At 37.2% G+C, this 21615-nt stretch overlaps 1 protein-coding gene across 1 annotated transcript in view; it reads left to right on the top strand.

Moving 5' to 3' along the window:
• Positions 1-20160, top strand: part of onecutl (one cut domain, family member, like) — a 37983-nt gene extending 17823 nt beyond the window's left edge. The window contains exon 2 of the mRNA XM_028791129.2: positions 18989-20160. Within this exon, the coding sequence (XP_028646962.1) occupies positions 18989-19296 (308 nt within the window). The 3' untranslated portion in view covers positions 19297-20160. The remainder of the gene's footprint in view (positions 1-18988) is intronic.
• Positions 20161-21615: the final 1455 nt, after the last annotated feature.

Below are 21615 nucleotides of genomic sequence, written 5' to 3' on the forward strand. Positions count from 1 at the left end.
CAACACATCTCACATGTATTGTGTAATGCCTAAACATAATAAAAGTACAAGATTGACTTAACAGATTCTTTAGAAAGGTCCAGTTGTTTTTTAAAAAGAGCCAAAGGTTTGTGTAAAGAGCAGCATTTTCAAAACAGCCTGACTAGTTAACAAGAGGACATAACTTCACCTGTGTTTTCAGAGCCAGACTCTGAAAATTGAAATCTGCTTCAATTGCCACCCACATAATCTTTCTTGCTATTATTAATTTTTTTCTCCAATCACATGCAATGAAGGAGAAAAAGTGAATGTATTTAATAATAAAAAAGGGAAGAGTTTAGTAATACATGCAAAGAGGACGGTATGTCCATGGCATAACCCAATGTCTCATCCACTCTATAGCATGCAATTATCTCCAAGGTTATTGACCAACAAAGTATTAAGCAAATGTAGCATCCTGGCAAAGGACAGTATAGCCATAATTCTAATAATAGCAGAAATAATAACAACAACAAAAAAAAAAAAAAATAATAGTGATAAATGCTACATCACTTCGGTATGTGCATGAATGGAAAGGTGATTGACTGATGTCCTATCTAGAGTTGTTTCCTGTAATTTGTGTGCAGTGATGAAAGTCCAGGAATAATAATAACAATACTACTACTACTACTAATAATAATAATGCATGCAATGTATAAAGGTTGTACCTTGCCCCAACTTACAGCTTTACTTGAATAAATGTAGAAGAGCATTAGAGCCAGGGATACACATGACAATGCTGCTACTACTACTAATTATTTGGTTAGCTACTTGCAAAGCTCCATCAATATCTCACCAAGTGCTTCATGAGGGTCTCTGCTTCAACTACATGATTTGGTTTTTTATTTGATCTTGCTTTCCACAACAGATTTTGTGAAGTAAAATGTGAGCAAATAAACTATCAGGTTTTTTTTCAGAAGAACATATTGTGTTTTGCACATTTTGTTTAAAAAAATCAAATAACCTGCCTTGTACAGATTCCCACAATATCATAGGTCTGTTTAGGGCATGTAGTATAACAAATTAAATAGTGGCTCCTGTTTATATTTTAATGTGCCAATATGCTGTGCTGTATATTAAAAAATATCAAGTGCGATTTCAACAATAGTTTCAGGCCCTTTTCTGTTGTTTCTTGCGCTGACTTCCCATAACCCTGAATTGTACAAGCGACTTAGAAAATGAGTAGATGATTAATTAATTTTAGACAATTTACACACATTTTTGTTCCATTTTCTTTAGATCAAAACATAAAATATATTTTACATTTTAAAGCTGGCATCATATAAGATTGATTTTATAAATGTTTTTTTGATTTTACCGTTTATGTGTATGTGTGACAGTTTTATCATTTAAAACCAAAGCCCTTGTCATGTTATGCAGCATTTACTGTTCAAACCAGTGGACTGTACTCTTCATATATGAAAGTGCTTCATTGCTCTGCTCTGTTTTTGTCTGTCTTATCCAACACAGATAGCGCTAAGACTTGATGAGCAAACTCATTTAGTGTAGAAGATTAGCAAAGATTTAGATTTTGTAATGGAATGGCGTATCTCATGTGATTTACTCTAATACTTTCAATACCACAGGGTAGCTGCCTTTTTAATATTCAATCAAAAGGTTGTTCCAGGCTCAGCTCAAGAAAGCTGTACTTGTCTATTAGGATGTAAACATTTTGAACAGCAGAGGGACAGTCGGTCCTGCCTGAGCTCAGATATCTTTTTACATTTGTGAACAAGGCACTCCTTGGTTTGTGGCATCCGAGGAGTTAATGTGTATTGGATTGGTTGCTGTAGACTGCAGTGCACAGATTTAATCAATATTTTCTATCAGCCCATGGCCCTAGACATCACTGTTGGGGGGTGGGGGTGGGGTCTGGAGAGCATGAAAGTGGGATGGGGGATGTTGGGTGGAGGTCTGTCAGTATTATGGGGTTAGATCATGCTTTAGATTTTCGCATTTATGCTATTAGTATTCGCGATGGCTTATTACATAATCCTTCTCTCTGAATTTGTCTTGTGTCGATTATGCTAAACATAACATCATCCAGACACATGGGTTTCAACTTCCAGTGATCCTAAAAGTACACCCCAAAACTGGAGAAACAATAGAGAATGTGTCCTAACCTGTAATTTGAGGGAATTGTGTAAACAAAACTAATTGTGTCCCTGAACAACTGATATACACAAACTTGTAGAAAATAACTTCACATGGCTTTATGGCTGTACAGTATACATAGAGATAGACATGCATGTCCTGTGTCCTCTTGCTAACTAGCCCGTCTGCTTTGAAAATGCTGCTCTTGACACAAACGCTTTGGTTCCTTTAAAAGACGGCTGGACCTTATTGAAAGGCTGTCAGTCAGACACAGACAGGCCGACTGTTTTTTCCATACTAAAACCTTTCTCATTTTCTCACTGTAGTGTCTGCTTAAGGTTATAATGAAGAGGGGGTTCAATCTGCCAGCACACCCGGACTGAAGCAGATATTTATTATATAGAGGAGAGTGTATATCATCCTTCACACGGACATCAAAAGACCAGAGCGTGAAGTTATTGATTGAGGCAGGCATCCTCTCTGAACTTCCCTGATGCGTGCAGGGTTTTGTGCTTGAAACAGACGCCTCATGTATTAGGAATGAATAGAGAGACGAGCTGTGCTTTTAGGCCTTTCCGACATCCTAAAAAACACACTCTGATTTAAAGTTTATAGTCCATTAACCAGTATGTGCCTCAATACTATAGCAGTTTTCTTTTTTTTTATGCATCTTGCCAAATATTTCTTTTGTAATGCTCTGCTCATCTCTAAAAGGCTAAGCCACCATATTTAAAATGTCTTTGTCCCTTGTAACAGTTGAGGTTGTTATCGACCTCTCGAACCCTCGGGTACCACGCCAAACACCAGGTAAAAGTCCAAGACTTTTTATTTTTATAATAATACTGTGCACTAAGCACCCCCCACTCCACACTATACATACAATAATCAATAATAAAGCACAATAAACACTCCTCCTCTCCCAGACACTTCGCCACCCTTCCTCCAAGCTCAACTCAATGTCTGGGCTTTCCCAGAGTCCTTTTATACCCCCTGACCCGGAGGTGTTCCTGTCCCACAATCCACAAGTTCTTATTACTTCCAGGTCAGGGTAAAAGTCCGTTTCTTCAACCCGGAAGCACGTCGTTTCTTCTTGTCATGTGATCATGACGCACTTCCGGGTTATAGGGCACGTAAGAGTCCGACAGCTTCCCTACAGCGACTCCCGGTGGTCCCCAAGGTATCCACCAGGGCTGTGTATACAAACTACAAGGTCCATAAGGCCCTGCTGGAATTCAGGGAACCTCCATGCTGTTGGGAGGGCTCCACCTGGCGGCCTGGAGGTGTGGGCCAGAATATTTAGCCGGCCATCCTTCACACTCTGTACTGTAGACTTTTTATACATTTTTTTATACATTTTGCTCTGTGGATATCCCAATAGTTAGATTTCCTAACTTCGTTCAAATCCTGTCTGTGTGGAATATGCACATTTTGCATGCTTTTTTCCTGGTAATCTACTTGTCATCTCCACCTATTTAGGTTAATCCGGTCCCTCCAAACTGGCAATACATGAGTGTATGTATGAGTGTGCCCTGCAACATTTATCGTGTTGGTTGGTTATTGCTCTGTCATAGCATATGGTCTCTTATACATTACATATATACAGGGATAGGAGAAAGCAGGTTTACAGTTGTTAGTATGGAAAAACACATGCAAGTCATGATTATTACAATAGTTTAATTAACTCCATAGTTTTATTAACTTTATTAACTCAAAAGAATGTCTTGTAAGTGCTCAAATTGGCATCTTCGCGTACTTATAAATGTAAACCTGCCTTTGCCCACCTCTGTATACTTAAAACTGAACAACTTATTTATAAGTCTAGACAGCATTACTATGAACACGGAGAAAAAGCTAATAAGCTTTTAGCTCAACAAATTCATAAACAAGAAGTTCACAATGCAATACCAGTAATCACCAACAAGAATGGAGAAGAAATCATCGACCATAATAAAATAATGCACACATTTAGAGATTACTATAAGTCTTTATATTCCACTGAGCCCAAAGAAGACAACATGCAATCTAATGCATTTCTGGATAATTCACAAATACCACAAATAGATGCTTTAAGTGCTGAGGAACTGGATAAACCTCTAACGCTAACAGAATTACTAGACGCTATAAAGTCACTACAAAGCGGGAAATCATCAGGCCCTGATGGTTACCCCGTAGAGTTTTATAAGAAATTCTCCACTCAGCTAGCTCCACTCTTATTGGTAACATTTACAGAAGCTAAAGACCACCAAATACTACCTCAAACATTTCGACAAGCATTAATCACCATCTTTCCTAAACAAAATAAGGACTTGTTACAATGTGCATCATATAGACCAATTTCACTCCTGAATAATGATGTTAAGATACTCTCAAAAATCCTAGCTAGAAGGATGGAGAAAGTGCTGCCCTCGGTAATATCACAAGATCAAACTGGATTTATTAAAGGCCGACATCTATCTTCAAATCTCCGACGCTTGTTTAATGTTATATATTCACCAGCAAAATCAAACACCCCAGAGATATTACTATCATTAGACGCAGAAAAGGCATTTGACATGATCGAATGGAATTACCTTTTCACTGCATTGGAGAAATTTGGGTTTGGCCCGAATATTTGTGCTTGGATCAAACTACTGTATACCAGTCCAGAAGCTTCAGTTTGTATTAATAACATTTGCTCAGACTACTTTAAACTAGAACGTGGTACCAGACAAGGATATCCCTTGTCGCCACTGTTGTTTGCAATCGCTATTGAACCACTGGCGGTTCACTGCCGAAATTCTTATCAGATAAAGGGGATTGTCAGAGAAGGACTGGAACAGAAAATTTCTCTATATGCAGATGATATGGTCTTATATATATATCGGACCCAGAAAACACTGTCCCTGCTGTTTTAACAGCACTATCAGAATTTCAAAAGATATCTGGTCTTAGAATTAATCTGAATAAAAGTATACTCTTTCCAGTGAATTCACAAGCATATAATATTAAATTAGACACCCTACCTTTTACCATAGCAGATCAGTTTAAATACCTAGGGGTAAATATCACAAGTAAACATAAAGCTCTTTATCAACAAAATTTTGGCGTCTGTATGGAAAAAATTAAGCAAGACTTGCATAGATGGTCAACCCTTCATCTCACTCTAGCCGGAAGAATTAACATTGTTAAGATGAATATCCTTCCTAAACTTCTCTTTTTATTTCAAAACATTTCAATATATATCAATAAATCGTTTTTTTAAACAGTTAGATTCAATAATAACCTCATTCATTTGGAACTCAAAACACCCACGTATCCGAAGAGCGACCCTACAAAGACCTCAGGCAGAAGGTGGCATGGCTTTACCTAATTTTCAGTTTTATTACTGGGCAGCAAACATACTAGCCATAAAAACCTGGACACAAATAAATGCACATACACAGGCTTGGTCTGCAATAGAAGTAAAATCCTGTAGTACTTCTTTATATTCCCTACTCTGCTCTCCAATAAATGAAAGTTATCGCAAATATACTAATAACCCAATTGTGCTTTACTCACTCAGAATATAGAACCAAATTAGGAAGCATTTTAAGATGGAAAATCTTTTATCAGTGGCACCTCTGCAAGAGAACCACCTCTTTCAACCTTCGCAAGTATATCCAGTTTTTAATACCTGGAAAAGTTTTGGGATTAAAATGCTCAGAGATCTTTATATAGACAACATATTTACATCTTTTGAACAATTACGTTCAAAATTTAACCTCCCAGCTACACATTTCTTTTACTATCTTCAAATTAGAAATTTTGTTAAACAGAAATTGCCCGATTTCCCCCACCTTGCACCCTCCACAATGCTGGAAAAAATACTGCTCAATTCCGAGTAAACAAACACTATTTCCGCAATATATAAAATCTTATTAGAGTCCCTACCTTTCAAAGATCCAAGAGGACATTGGGAAGAAGATCTCTTAATCAATATATCAGAAAAGGAGTGGAAGGTAGCAAAGCAGAGAATTCACTCGAGTTCTATATGCGCAAAGCATAGAATTATTCAACTAAAAATTATATATCGAGCTCATCTGTCTCGCTTAAAACTGTCCAAAATGTTTCCAGGCCAGGATCCAACCTGCGAACGCTGCAACCAAGCTCCTGCCTCACTGGGTCACATGTTCTGGGCCTGCACCAAACTAACATCATTTTGGACAAAAATTTTTAAGTGCCTCTCAGACAGCCTTAGTATCACAATCCCTCCTAACCCACTAACAGCTGTGTTCGGTGTCCTTCCAGATAGACTGGAATTGGAGAAGGACAAGCAAACGGTGATTGCATTCACTACACTCTTGGCACGCAGACTTATTTTGTTAAATTGGAAGAATCCTAATTCTCCTCTTATAAGTCAGTGGGAAACCGATGTTTTATATTATTTGAAATTGGAAAAAATCAAATTTTCAGTTAGAGGATCTGTACAAAATTTTTTCAAAACATGGCAGGATTTAATCAATATTATTTTAGAATAAGAGAAATAACTATTATTGCATTTAACTCCCTTCTCCATCTCTTATTTATATAGATATTTACTTCTCCCCTTCTTTTGTCTAATGTTGCCTTATTAAAAAGCTTAAAGAAATTTTCCTTTAGCTAAGCTCTCCTTCTCAGGGGTGGGGTTTGATTTGTTTTCAAATTTGCAAACCTGTAACCATTTGTAATCATTTTAGGCATGCCTGTTATTTTATTATTATTATTATTATTATTATAGACAATGAATTATATGCAATAAGGGAGAAAGTAATTTTTCAAACAGATGTCATGATACCGACCATGTATAAATAATGCTCAACATACTCTATCTCATCCATTCTTGTGAATGCAGACTGCTGCTGTCTTCTGGTGAGCTGTCCTGCATCACTAAGGTTCTGAGTCTGCGCAGACTCATCCACATTGGCTTAGAGGGTAGTGCAAATAAAACACACACATGTGTGTGACTCCTACACTGGGCATTATTCTGCTGCCTCCTAAATGAAAACTTCCCTTCATTCTTCGTTGAAAACTCGGACATTAATAATTTGCCAAGGATATGACTTCCTCTTTTATCACACACTGTTGGATGTGGACTGGCTGTTCATTAGCTATTGTGTCTTGTTCTTCGTTAGTGTCATCCTAGGTACAGATGCAGGTTCACTCTCTGCCTTAGTAGTAAGATTCTGCTGTCTTCTTTAAGTGGGAGCAGAGCCACAGTAATGTCCATGTGTGTGTCACACAGTCCTTTTCATCCTTGTCCATTATCTGTGGAGCAGGGTTTTGCACAGTTTCATTTACAATCAGAAAGCATCTGAATCATGGGGGTAGGAGGAAGGGGATGATACACAGATTGATGCAGAACTCAATATTACAGCAACCACACCTCTTCCAGTATTCAGTAGTATTATAAAGATGATGAAAAATAATTCACAGTCAATATAAAACTGCATTGAATTCTGTGTATTGGCATCAAAGCCTAACATCAGAAGTTGTCCATATTATGGACAGAAACCGTAAAACTTTCTAATTACTTATATTCAAATAAAACCATCCTCAACTGTTCTCTTTTTCTCCCGCCCTCTACCTATCACATTTTTTAACAAAAGTGACTCAGTATACACTAGAAAAAAATGATAAATAGTTTGTAGCATTTCATTACATTACATTGTGGCTTAGCTCTATTATGTACTGTCATCTAACTTTTTTTAATTTCTTCAGTATTTTGTATTGTGTGTGCACACCAAAGAAAGTGTGTAAAGCTGAATTTTCATTGCTGTTGTGAACTTAGTATCAATATACAGGTGGACAATGGCATTGGGTCTTTGAATAACTGAAGACTTTGCACTGAAAAAAATAATGTAGTGTAATCACTATTGTTCAGATTATTAGTGAAATAGAATAAAATTCTTTTTTGCATGCTTGACCAATATTCACCATGTTGCGACTTTCTTGGATCGCGAAGCTCACTCCGCGGATTATGTAAAATATAACAACACAGAATGTAATAGACAAAACGTGAACTTTGTAGAGGAGTGTGTGCCCTCACTAGTTCTGCTACCCATGTACAACCTGCTTTGGAATGTTGCATTCCTGTCTTTTGCTATAGTTACAGTCTAACATTTATTTAAACTGACATTGTATTCCATCTTCATCAGCATACATTATAGTCCATTTTTATCTGCTGTGTATTTGGAGAAGGCGTTTGCAAGGCATATGACTTTACCTGATCTTCTGTATCAACAGGCAGAGTGATAAATTCAAATCATGGGTCAATGTGTGATGTACCTAGTGAGCTTTTGCAGGTTGTTTTCTGTTACTTCTAGCTATGTACCTTTCATTAATGTACTCTTCATATCCTATTTGTCCAGTTTCTGATGATCTTCCACAACAGAAAAGAGATTTTGATACTTTTCTGTCCAATTGTCCAGATGATCAGGCTAATGGATATAATTAAAAAACATGCCTTTCACATATGCGCTTGTCTCATTATCATTATCTTCATTAGTCTAGCAGTCCAATGAAACTTCTACAGAAGGCAGAATCAAGTCCTCCACAAATTATTGTATTGCTTGATGAACCTCTGCCTTTCCAGATAATCTTTCCATGGCCCTAATGAGTATGGTCCTGTGATTCTCTGCTCAGTTCATTAGATGCTGCCATCACTGAGGGTTTGTCTCCAGGGGGAGTGACAGTAAGAGTGAGGATATCCAGAGTCTTTGGCAGTGTTGTATTGTAAAGCAGAAATACTTTGTTACAATACTTGACTATGTTTTGAGAATATTTCTTCTTTACTTAAAATTTTCTGTCTACTTTCACTTTTATTTCAGTATATTTTCAAATGCAAATGACCTCTTTTACTATGATATATTTTGCAAGACACATTAGTTACTGCAATATTAAAACAGAAAGCAAAAGAGCTACACAATAAGCACAATGTTTTACTTAGTCAATCATCTAAAATAGAGGCTTACGAACTTTACAAAAATGTGTGTATATAAAGAATCTGGGACACTGCTCATTTAAGCAGTCATCCCGGGTACACCTCGCTGCAGTCCACAGAGCAGGGTGAGGCTGGATGTTTGAGGGTAGGGCTGGATGTTGGAGACACGCAATCCAAGAATCATTTACTGTATTTCCATAGCTAATGCTGGCATGTTCATACTTTGACCTCATGGAAGTCAGCTGAATGCGGCGGGGCTGAGCTCCAAGCTGCAGTGAGATGGGCTAATATGTTCACATTCTGTAGTTCAATCATCACGTGTGTTGCTCATGTCTTCTCACATTATCCTGGGCATCAGGTCTCCAAATCAGATCATGAACTAGTTGGAAAAGTCTCAGGTAAAACCAAAAGACCAATTTTTGAGTGAGAAACTAGAACTGATAAAGTCTAGGTGAAGTTAGGGTTTGTTTTGATGACTAATGCTATTATTAAATGAATTTTGTTAATTTGTATATAGTTCTGTGTTGTTTGAATGAAAGAACACTTAAAAATGTTTTCCCTTTAAATTAGTATAATGAGGTGCTATGAAAGTTTACTTTTCAAAGGGGTTCTCAGGACTGGATTAGTTACCTTCTTAAATCCCATATGCCTCTCTTGTTATTGCCTACACCACTGAGGATACAATTGTTAAGAAGTCCGCTCACTCTGAATGTTGCTGCTACAAGTTACAGTTATCTGGCTCACATTTTATTGATTGTACAACTCACAGACAAAAAGAAGGTAGCATGAATTATGTTAAGTTTGTGAGAGCATTTTTGTTTTGACTCCATAGAAAACACGTAGGGATCCAACATTTTCTTTTACTTTTAATGCCTAGAGTAATTACACTTAATATCAGATACTTTAAAACCTTGACTTCATGGGCAACTTTTACTTTTACTTGAGCCACTTTCTGGAAAGGTTTCTGTACTTTTACTCAAGTATGGCTTTGTGGGTACTTTACACCCCAACGCTGTTTTGGACCTCATCATGGAAAGCAGTCATCTCCTTTCTGTTGGTAATTATTCATTCACCAGTGTAGCCATAATTTAGACAAAATCTCAATAGAGACTGCATTGGGTTTCACAGGCTAGTTCTCTCACTTATTATCCAGTTCTCAGTTAGTAGCCTTTCCAATATGTCCAGTGTCATCTGATTTCTTTCAGCCTAAGATGTGGACTTATTCTCATCTTTGTATAGAATCTACTTCAGTGACTACGCATGATATGAGAGGTGATGGGGGTTTTAAATATAAAAATAGAATGCACCCTAAAGTTTTAAAAATGGAACAGTCAAGTCAAAACCATTTGGGAGACAGCAGTGTGCCGATTTGTAAGTCTTAGAAGATGTCACAGAAAGGGTGCGGATGATCCATTAAACAGGAGCAGAAACTAGAAAAGGACATAATCAGGAAAATGTGGATCACAAACTAAAGATAGAATAATACAAAGACATAACATATTCATTCCCTCCTCCCTAAGAAATGGCCTCCAGTCATGCCAAATCAGGCTTTGTAGGCATTTTACAAACAAAAGGCATGGAGCAAAGCCTAAGGATGAAGATCATGAGGTGGCAATCATGACCATTCAATATTCACACCCACTGGCCAGATTTTGAGAAAGACCTGCTAGAAATTTCTTTTTTGTTAGCACTTGGCTACTCCTCTATCAACAATAGGTGAAGGAACAGAGAAATGAAGAGGTTAATAATAAGAGGCCAAAACTGTCAAGAAGAATAGGTGACATTAGAGAGAAACCCTAAATGAACTAGTCTGGGGCAGCCAATAGGTGATTCAATGCCACATAAAATAACTACATGTTTTTCCTAATGTGAAACAGTTTTGGTTTTTGTCAGAAAATAAAGAAAGCATTTGATTTAGCTTACCAGTGGATAAAGCGGCATGGAGAGTGAAAATCACAATCTATCTTAGTAATCCTTGTTGTTCTGAGATGTGACACCTCTGCCCTCTGTTGCAGTTGGATCGTAATCATTATGTTTTTATCTATTAAACCTTCTTAGTTCATATTGATGCTCTTCATGATAATATCCCTTTAAATATATGAAGGGATCACAATTAGGGTGTGGTTGATTCATTGAATGAGTAGCATAGCAGAAACAGAAAGTATAATTCAGAACAAAAATTTGTTCTATAAATTAGAAATACAGTAACAAGATACCAGCTAACAATGCCCATTTCCATAATGTAGCATCTCCTCTTGTCTCTGTAACTGCATTACAAGTAAAGCACGCTGGCCAAGGACAGTGTGTCTCCATAACCAGAGATGACACTACAAAGGGTACAGGTGATGCAAATGCAAAGAGATCCCATATTCAGTTGAGGGCTGGTGAAAAAAATTAAGAATATTCTAAGTTTGGTTATAATTATCCCTGCACATTAGGGGACAAACCTTAATAAATTAAAGTCTACAAGAACTCAGTTGAATTACTAGCATGTCATTCTTGAGTGGGCACCTGGATATATAAATGCAAAAATGATCTAAAATCATTAGATGATTTTTCTGCTGGCACCTGGTCCATGGGTTGCTCTTGCCTTGTGCTCTGTGATTGCTGGGATAAAATCTAGCTGCCCTGCAACTCCATTCTGGATAAATGGGTTAATAAGATGAATGTATGCATGGATTTTTCATTGGGTGTTCATATGATCCTTTTGGGTTGGCACCACTTCCCTGCAAACACTGCATAAGCATTTTCCCCAAAAGCCAAGAAATGATGGCTATGTAAATTCTTGCATTCAATCCTAAGGTGTGCATTCATCAGCTCATTTAGCATAAATATCTAGGGATTGAAAATGTCTTAAGGAATGCTTCATTGAATAATGAGAGAATCTAAACTGTTGAGGATTTTACATTTAATATTAAGGTAAAAACAGCTGGAACATTTTAGATGCAGTGATTATTTCCATTAGGTGATGCTGAATGTGGCGGTCAAAGGCATTACATATTCAACACTCATTCTTGTGCTTTGAGCCTAGGTTGAATTGGCATATTGCATTACAGATTCCTGACACTAATACTTTTTACAGGAAATCTTTAAGTGGGGGTTATGTTGGCCCAGAAAGCTAAAAATTGAATTCAGCTTACTTAGTAGGAAAACTCCTCTCAGCAGTTGTATTTTAAGTCTCTACCTGCGTGATATGTGAGGCCCAGGCCATTTTAAAGGCAGGAGTGCATTAGCAGACAAGTGTCATGCTTGCAAAAGCCCACTTTAGCAGTAAATTAAGCACTGCCCACCCCCAGCCTAAGGCAGCTGTAGCCTGCAATTAGAGTCTCAGTTTAAATCTGGCATGTAATAATGAGGCGTAAAAGGTTGGAAGGATGCACTCAAGGCAAACCCATAGATGAATACTGTATTTCGTTAGATAAACTATGGGAACTATTGCAAAAAAAATGAAATGAAAACAAGCATAAAATCATGATGAGGAAAAAGTATGTTTGTCTTTAGCATCTTCTTTTCATATATTACTTATGCACTCAGTAGTCCCTTCTGCCTCTAGAACAGCCTGAATTATCCCTGATGCATGGATTCACACTGCTGCAAGGTGCTTGTCCCTCAATAACACAATGAAGCTCCTACAGATTTTTCACGAGACACATTCATGCTGTAAATCTCCTTCTCCATTTAAGACCAAAGATGCTCAACTGGACTGAGACCTGGGCAGTTGGTGTAAACCGAAGTCCCTGTCAAGTTTGCTGGTGCTTTATCCTGCCAGAAATATCCATTTGAAGAATGGTAGGCTGTGGTCATAAAGGATGCACATGTTTAGCAAAAAATAATTATAAATGCTGTGCCATTCCTTTGATTCTTAAGAAGTCTAATGTGCCCCAAGAAAGCAAAACATTTGACAAAGGTTTGCTCTAAATTCTGACTACCCATATGTTGTTGCAGAAATCAAGACTGTCAGACTAAGAGACATTTTTGCAATCTTAATTTTACCATTTTTTGCAATCATGTGCCAACTCTTTCCTCATCTTCCTTTATTTAGCTATCAGGAGTGGAACCGGCTGGACCAGCCTTCTGCTTACTTGTGTTGTAAAGGGATTGTTATTTGAGTATTTATGGCCTTTCTGTTAGCATGATTGAGTCTGGCCATTGCTCTCATTAATTTTTTTAATATTATACTCTTCTCTGTAAACCTGAGAATGTAATGTGTGAAATATGCAGGAAGGCAGCTGTTTCTGAAATTCTGGAACAATCATGTCTGGCACCAGCAATAATATCACAGTTCAAAGTTGGGTCTTACTCATTCTAACACTAATAACAACTATATCTGTTGAAAATGTCTGTGTGTTAAATACATTGAGCTGTGGTCACATGTTTGGCTATTTGGAAGAGCAGGTGATTAGCATTTATAAGCAGGTGAACCTAATGGAGTCACTGCTGTGTGTAGATTAAAGATAACAGAAGCATGAAATAATAAGGCATGCAGGACTTCTTCTAATTATTTAGTAGTTACAATCTGCTGTATGAGGAATGGATACTTATAATGTGCATTAAAGCATATAATTGTTCAGTTGAGAAAAGGAATACAAAATTTAAAGTAGGAAAGCCCAAGATTCTTTGTAGAAAAAAAGTTAAAGATAAGGACAAAGCAAGTGGTCTGAGATTGTAGCTGTTTGGCACCATCTAGTGGGAAAATAGTATTAAATTGATTGGTGCAAGGGGTGAGCGAGCCTTTGAAGAGCCCAGTTGTGTTCACTATGTCTTCTAAATGAACTAAAAAAAAATTCTTGTAGCACCATTCTATAGGAAAACACACAATCATTCATTAATCTGGCTGTGCATTTTCTAGATAGCTATGGCACACTTTCATGAAAGAGGGCAGTGTGCCATACATTGCAATACCCGTCCAGTCAATACAAATCTCAAATCTGACTAATCCTGAAATCTAATTCAGGGTCATGAAGGCCAGTAACATGGGGACAAGCAGGAAACAGCCCTGGACAGGACACCATCCCATCAGAAAACCCAGGAAATGGCAACACACCACATACTGTAAATGTTAATCACTTTTATATTTTAAAGGATAAGTTCAGCATTTTTCAGGTCAAAGTTATTTTTTCACAAACATGGAACAGATAGATAGATAGATAGATAGATAGATAGATAGATAGATAGATAGATAGATAGATAGAAGCTTTATTTATCCCCCAAGGGAAATTTGGATTTTTACAGAGGCTCTTTTAATAAATAAATAAATAAATAAATGTATATATAAATGTACAATATTGTATGAAAAGACACCAGAATGACTGGAAAGAAAGAAAATATAAAAGGAAAGAAAACTTCTGACTTAGCAGTCCCAGTCACAGTGAAGCTTTATGAATGCATATTGCTGTTGGTATAAAGGAGCCCAAGTAGATTTTCTTGGCACATTTCTGCTGAATACTTCGTTGGCAGAAAGTACTCTGTGTTAGAGTGTAAGAGAGAGATTGTGTAGCATTGTTCATAATGGCAGTCAGTTTTGTTTTAATTCTCTTCCTTTGACCTCTAGGAAGTATCCCTTTTTAATTAACTTGTTGATTCAGTGGGCCTTTCTTGACATGATGTTACCAGGCCAGCACACCACAGCATAAAAAGTTGCACTGGTCATCACAGAGTTATAGAAGATGTGAAGGATGTCACTTCCCACATTAAAGAAGCACAGTCTCCTAAGGTTAAAGAGACTGATCTGCCCTTTCTTACATACTGTAGTTCCTCTGTGTTATGAGACCAGTCCAATCTATCATTAATGTGGACCCCCAAGTACTTGTAGGTGTGTACCACCTCAGCATCACGATGAAGCTGCAAAAGTTTTGATATAAGAAAACATGCCTTCTGTATTTCTGATGCATGTTTGTGACAACAAAAGGGATCTGGAAATAATCATTTTATTGCATATTCCTCATACTATTATCTTCAAGGTAAGGGTACATTTTTTGTTTGCTTGTGTGACTTCTCATATAAATTAAAATAAAACCAAGCACGTGACACAAGCAGTTTGACTGTGATTTGGTCTTTAGAGAGGAAACCACACCCCAAGGGAAGAAAGGTTACTGCAGAAGAAGACGTGTGCTGTACTAATGCAAACAGCTGGTGTTCTTTAAAAATGGCTGAATCTTATAATATTGTTTTTTTTTCTTCAAAAATGACACGTATAAGGTATTTTACAAAGTGTGTGTAATCGCAACACATGACTCAGTACTTGACAACTGTCTTAGCTTGAAAAGTTCAATTATGTTTTTTTATACTTTTGTCTCCAACTTCCATAAGGCTCCACTATAAAATGGCAGGACTGGTTGGGTAATTTTTAAAAATTATAGAAAACGATTAACTTTAGGGCAAAATTTTGCCTTTCAATTGCAAATATTCCATATTTGTGAAGAAATAACATCAGCTTGAAAAATACCAAGCTTATCCTTTAAGTAATGAGTAAGGGATAAATAAAAAGATGCACAAACAACAAAGAAGCCTAAATGAGAAGTCAGTGAAAAGCTAATAAGCCCCTGCAGCTACATAACATGACTTTGTGCCCTGGGACACAGTGTCTCACCCCATATTCAAGATCAGAAATGTCTTTCTCTGCCATGACAGCCGTGATCTGTTTCTCAAATTCATCCAACTTATTAGTATCACTGTTAAAGGTCAAACAGTATAAGTAAATTACACATAAATTGGAAATGTAAAGTGGGAGCTGCAGAGCTGTATGAAGTACATTCAGAAAAACCCTGATAATAATGTCAGGTTAAAACATAATGGTAATTATGAAGCAGCATCATCCTCTTAATTTAAAATTAACTGTGGTACATATTTCAGGCCTTTTTTTGGCCCTGTTTAGCTTTCCCTCTGCTGTTCATCTTTCTTTCCTAGATATCTGCCTAGTTTGCCTGTATGGATGTGCCATCCTGACATGTCTGCCCAAAAATCCATTCAGATATATATCTGGAGTAATACTCAAACAAGGAAAAGAAACAGTCTTAGTGGTCAAAAGAAATGACATTGTGGGTATCTAGCCCACCCATTCATTTTTCTGAGCCTGCTTTAATCTGGAAAGGGCCATGGAAGTCAGCCAGCTGCAGATTTCAGTCCCATACATTTTCTATGTGTCACTAAAGCTGAAGCACTTCTTCCTACCTTGGGAGACTTGGTCATTTGGGTAGCTTTTGAACTCAGTTTAGAAACAAGGTGTGCATTTCTTGGGAATCAGTGATCTGCAACAGCCCAGAGGAGCGACTGCTTTTGAACACCGGTTAGACAATCTCTGATAAAAGATGTTGCAACTGCTGCATGTGAACCTGTGCTCTTCTTCTCCCAGTCCTAACATGATATTAACAACCTGAAGGACTACTGGAAAATTTCCATTTTATTCATTGATGTATGCAGTCGTTTACAGTGGATTCAAAGATTATTCAGACCCCTTCACTTTCTGCACACTTTGTTGTGCCATAGGTTTAAGTTTAAATTGATAAATTTGCCATTGTCTCCCATCAGTCTTCACTCAATAACCCATAATGACAAAGTGAAACATGTTTTCAGAAAGTTTTGCAAATTTATTAAAATTCAAAAACTGAAATCTCTCATTCATATAAGTATTCAGACCCTCAATTCAGTACATTGTAGAATCCCCTTTGGCAGCAATTACAGGTTTGAGTCAAAATACTTTCTTATTCCACTGTAAGTTATGTTAATACAATAAAACTGTATGTTTGCAGCTGACATCTATCTATCTATCTATCTATCTATCTATCTATCTATCTATCTATCTATCTATCTATCTATCTATCTATCTATCTATCTATCTATCTATCTATCTATCTGCCTCTAACTCTTTATGTAACACTGTGGCATAGTGGTTAGTGTTATCCCCTTCTAGCTGCAGAACCTTAGCTGCCAAGTCACTAACTCCTTCATTAATTATAATTCTGCTATTTTTCGAGGTTGTGGCAGTAACTGTCTTAGCCTTGAGGCCCATAAGTCCTTTTCCCCAGCAACACTTGCCAGCTCATATTGTAGGATTCAAGGCATTCAATGTCATCAACAATTGTATACCTGAACCACCTCAATTGGCTCCTCTTGATACAGAGGGTCAGTGGCTGTACACTCTCAGATGTCTGCACTTCTCACCCTATGTTCTAAGTCCACCCACCCTGTGGAGAAAGGTCATTTGGCCACTTGTACCCGTGATCCAAATCATTAGTCAAAGCTCATGACTGCCAAACCAGCAGATCTTCCAAGGCCCACATGATCACTGTATGATGCATCGCATTGCATCAAACTTCAAAATTACAAAGAGACACTTGAAGTTTATGCAGATTTTAGTTTGGGTTATAACATCAGTTCAAAGGCACATGCACCGTCTCATTGAAATACTGGATTGCTGTGTTTTTGAGGGGAACTGCAGGGCTGAGGCCTGTTTAGTTTTTGACAGTTTGTGTTTGTGAAAGGCTGAACTCCAAACTGGGCTCATTTGGACAGATAAACTAATTGGATGGATTATCAAATCCATGGTAACCCCTCTAAGGGATGGCCCAATCTCCATTGAAAGAGTGTTTGTGATGAACACTACCCTTGTAGTAACGTTAAAGGCGATCAGATCTATTTCCATAAATCATGAAGAGAATTTACATGTTTTGGAAGCAAAAATTGTATTGACTCGGTTTGTTTAAATAATCTGGCCATTTCTGGTTTGATTTCAGTCAGTCTCCATAAGAACCTGTGTAGTCAGTGCATGGACAAAATCAGCAGCACCAATTCAATCACAGAATGAGTGAGTAACAGTGATACAGGGGACTATGAAGTCAAAATGTAGTCTCTCAGCAGTCCTGACTTTTCCTATCACTGTTGCCTCTGGTGAGAGAAGATTTTTCCATCTTTAAAGCTGCTTAATTTTTACTTGAGATCTACCATGATCCAGGAGATGCTTTTAGTCCTGGCTCTAATTTCAATTCAGTACAATGTTTGAGGGTCTTTGGCCCTGGAGGAGATAGCAGCTGCATTTGCTGTAGCCAAAGCCCCCAGACAGTGATTTTGAAAGTTACAATAATACCTTTATGAGCCATTTTTAATTTTTTTTTTTTTTTTAATTTCTATTATGTGCACTTTTTAGTATATTTTTAGATATTTTTAAAAATTACAATGCACGGTTTGTATTACCATTTGCAACTTACATTTCTCTGCATTTTATGTACAGTGTTTTAACATTTATTTCAATTTCTAAAATTTTTATTACCGTTCTTCTACTTTCTATACTAATGTATTTATTGTAGCTTTTTTTAGTTACAGTATATATTTTTATATGAAATTCTCCCTGTTGATCTTATTTAGACTTTACTTTAAAATAATGATGATAAATTTCATCATGTTGGGACTCAGGAAGGGTAAGTTGGAAGGCCTCAAGGAGATCTGCCTAGGGTCCTCAGAGTCCCTAGAATCACCTCTAAGTGGTAGAGAGAAAGAAAGAGGTATTATTATTTTGTATATTATTATAATATTTATGTAACTATTTAAACTTTTTAAAAATAACTTGTTTGTTTTGCCTGTGTAGAAAAAAAAACAACAAAAAAGACACAGACATAAAAAATTGTCCCATACATTTAATGTACCAGATATTGGATTGACATCTGGCAATGGGAAATATGAATCCATCTTTTGCAGATATGTTCTTAACCAGATGTGAAATATAAAAACATCACAATGCTTTTTTTACCACACAGAACAGTTATGTTTGGAGATATACACAAGTATTCTTCTGTTTAAGGATTGAACAGTCAGACCACTTTCAAGACTTTTCATCATTGGTATATTGACCAGTTTCTGGTTTGACTCACATTAGCTGGTTGCCCCTAGCCAAAGCTCTTTCTTTCAAGACTGATTTTTCTAATATCCTGTGTTGTGTTTTCTCAGCCTGCAAGAGGAAGGAGCAGGAGCAGGGCAAACTGGAAAGGAACCAGGGCCCAAAACGACACCGACTGGTCTTCACTGACCTACAGAGGCGCACACTGCATGCCATCTTCCGGGAAAACCAGCGGCCCTCCAAGGACCTCCAAATAACTATCGCCCACCAGCTTGGACTGGAGCTGTCCACCGTGAGCAATTTCTTTATGAATGCTCGGCGCCGGAGCCATGACAAATGGTTGGATGAAGGTCGCCCATCCTCTACAGGATCTACAGCGTCTTCGATCAGTTCAGCCATAACCTGTACTAAAGCCTGAAAGGGCCACCTCCATAGGGGCAAGTACCCATTTCAGCCAGACATCCTTTTTTTCTGTGAAATTTGTAATCTTGGCAGTGGCAGGTGAGATTTTTTTCTGCCTTCTCCTTTTTTTAGCCCTGTTTCATTAGGCTGATGACTTCTTGAGTTATATCTTCAGTGAGTGTCTCCCAACATCAATTAGGTGGGGGCTCTACTTTAGGCAGATCACAACGCATTTTGTGGAAACTATTGATGTCCTGGGTGTCTCCTTTTAATTTGATTTACCAAAGGTTTGGGTAAAACATGTACAGTGGTGAAGACTCTCTGTGCCAATGTGCACTAAGCCTCCGGAGCTGGCCACTTGCATCTCATCAGGCAGGTGTTTCTCTTGAGGGAATGATTTTATAGATCTTTAACACGCTTTGCTTATTATGCCCTGGGTTTATGGCCTATTTGAATAGAAACTAATTAAAACGAAGAACATGTAATATTCTTTTTTATGCTTTCAGTGTTGATAGTGGGCCAAACATCACTGCCCACTATCATTTCACTAACTGGAAAGCAGATATTTGAGGGGGAATGAAGCAGAAGTCTCTCGGAGTAACATTCAAGCAGCAACTGACATCCATTTATTGAAAAACTCGGGTGTTGCTTGATACTCAATTTCTCCTGAAAGTGGATTACTACCTCAGAGAGGTGGTGTTTAATCACAGCGTGCAAAATTCAATTCAATAATAAATGGACATAATGCATTGCATTGAGGCATATAAAGGTGCAAGGAAGCCATTTATTTGTGGATTTGCACATGGGCAGAAGTTCAAAAATGCCAAGAGCATCTCTTTGGATTGAGCACCAGAGCTCTTGAGGTCTCCTCAGCTGCAGGCAGGCAGGCAATCGACTACTGGCATGGCACCCGAAAATTCAAAATCATATATGTGCCGTGTAAACAGATGACAACAGCGTTTTTTTTTAGTTGATTTCCTTTTTTTTTGACTAAATTTAATGTCAACTTGTGCAGGTGGTGATTTTGGCACAAAAATTGGATGAAGACTTGGATCCTTGAATTTTTTTTTTTATACAAAGGTGAAACATAAGAGGAAAAGGTCCAGCAAATGTGGTTCTTGTACCATATTCATTTTATCCTAATACTATTTATAATAGCAAAAATTGAGCTTTTTTATTTAATATTTCTTTGTATTTTGTTTCAATACATTAATGCAATTATTTATTTGTGAGAAGGTAAAATAGCCCATGCCATTTTGAAAGTACATATATGTATGTATGTATGTATTTATTTATTTATGTATTTATATATTTATTAATTTATTTCTTTATGTGTTTTTTTATTTATATAGTTTACTGTAATCAAACATTGAGACAGATTTAATGATAAAAAAAAACAAATTGTCAAGCTGCCAAACTTAGATGGTAGTTTTGGGCAATGAGTGTCTTTATAAATTACCTGTTGACTCAATATCTTATGGAAGTGCATTCTTTTTTACAGTAAAAAACAGAAACTACCTTCCCAGAATGCTGTTCATGGCCACAAAGAGAAACTTGGATTAGTAGATCAAAATAACTCACAGAGTATTAGCAGATACTTGGTTCCCCATCCACACTCTTACAAATGAAGGCACCAGAGTAGTTCTTCAAAATGATGCCATACGGGAGCCATTTTTACTTCCCAAAGACCCACCCACACGAAGGTTCCAGAAAGATCATTCATTTATTTAGATCCATAACAGACTCCTTACCGTAAATAACCATAAATAGATGGTAGCAGATTTGTGAAATACCAATGGATCATGATTTTAAAAGGACTCTTGGTGCATACAGTAACACAGGCTAAGTCCAGGTCTTCTTGATCAGTTAGTGTCTTGCCAGGTAGACTAACAAACATTAAAGATTTCAGCCTTTTTTCTACATATTAGGAGGATTTTCAAAGCACAATGAACCAACTTCATACATGAAGAACATTATCCAGCATTATATGGTGCATTGTCAAGCAAAGGTTCTATGAGGAACCACTAAGCCCAATAAAGAACCATGAAATGCCATTAAAGAACCAGTGTTTTTAAGAGTGCAGGGTTTTTTCCTGCCTTGTACCCTATGCTGCCATGATGGGCTGTGGTCTCCTGCAACGTTGCAGTTTGAGTGATCATTTATTTGTTGAAAAAAAAAGAACAAGCCACACAGAATTATAGTAAGGTTAAAGATTAGACAATAACATTTTAGAAAGTAAAGAAAACCTTTCTTTGTTGGTTTTACCAGATGTTAGTTTTCTTAATAACAGATTTATTAGGACATTGTAGAATACCTACTAATGCAAAAAAATCAT

This window comes from Erpetoichthys calabaricus, chromosome 2 (assembly GCF_900747795.2).
Source record: "Erpetoichthys calabaricus chromosome 2, fErpCal1.3, whole genome shotgun sequence".
NCBI lineage: Eukaryota > Metazoa > Chordata > Cladistia > Polypteriformes > Polypteridae > Erpetoichthys > Erpetoichthys calabaricus.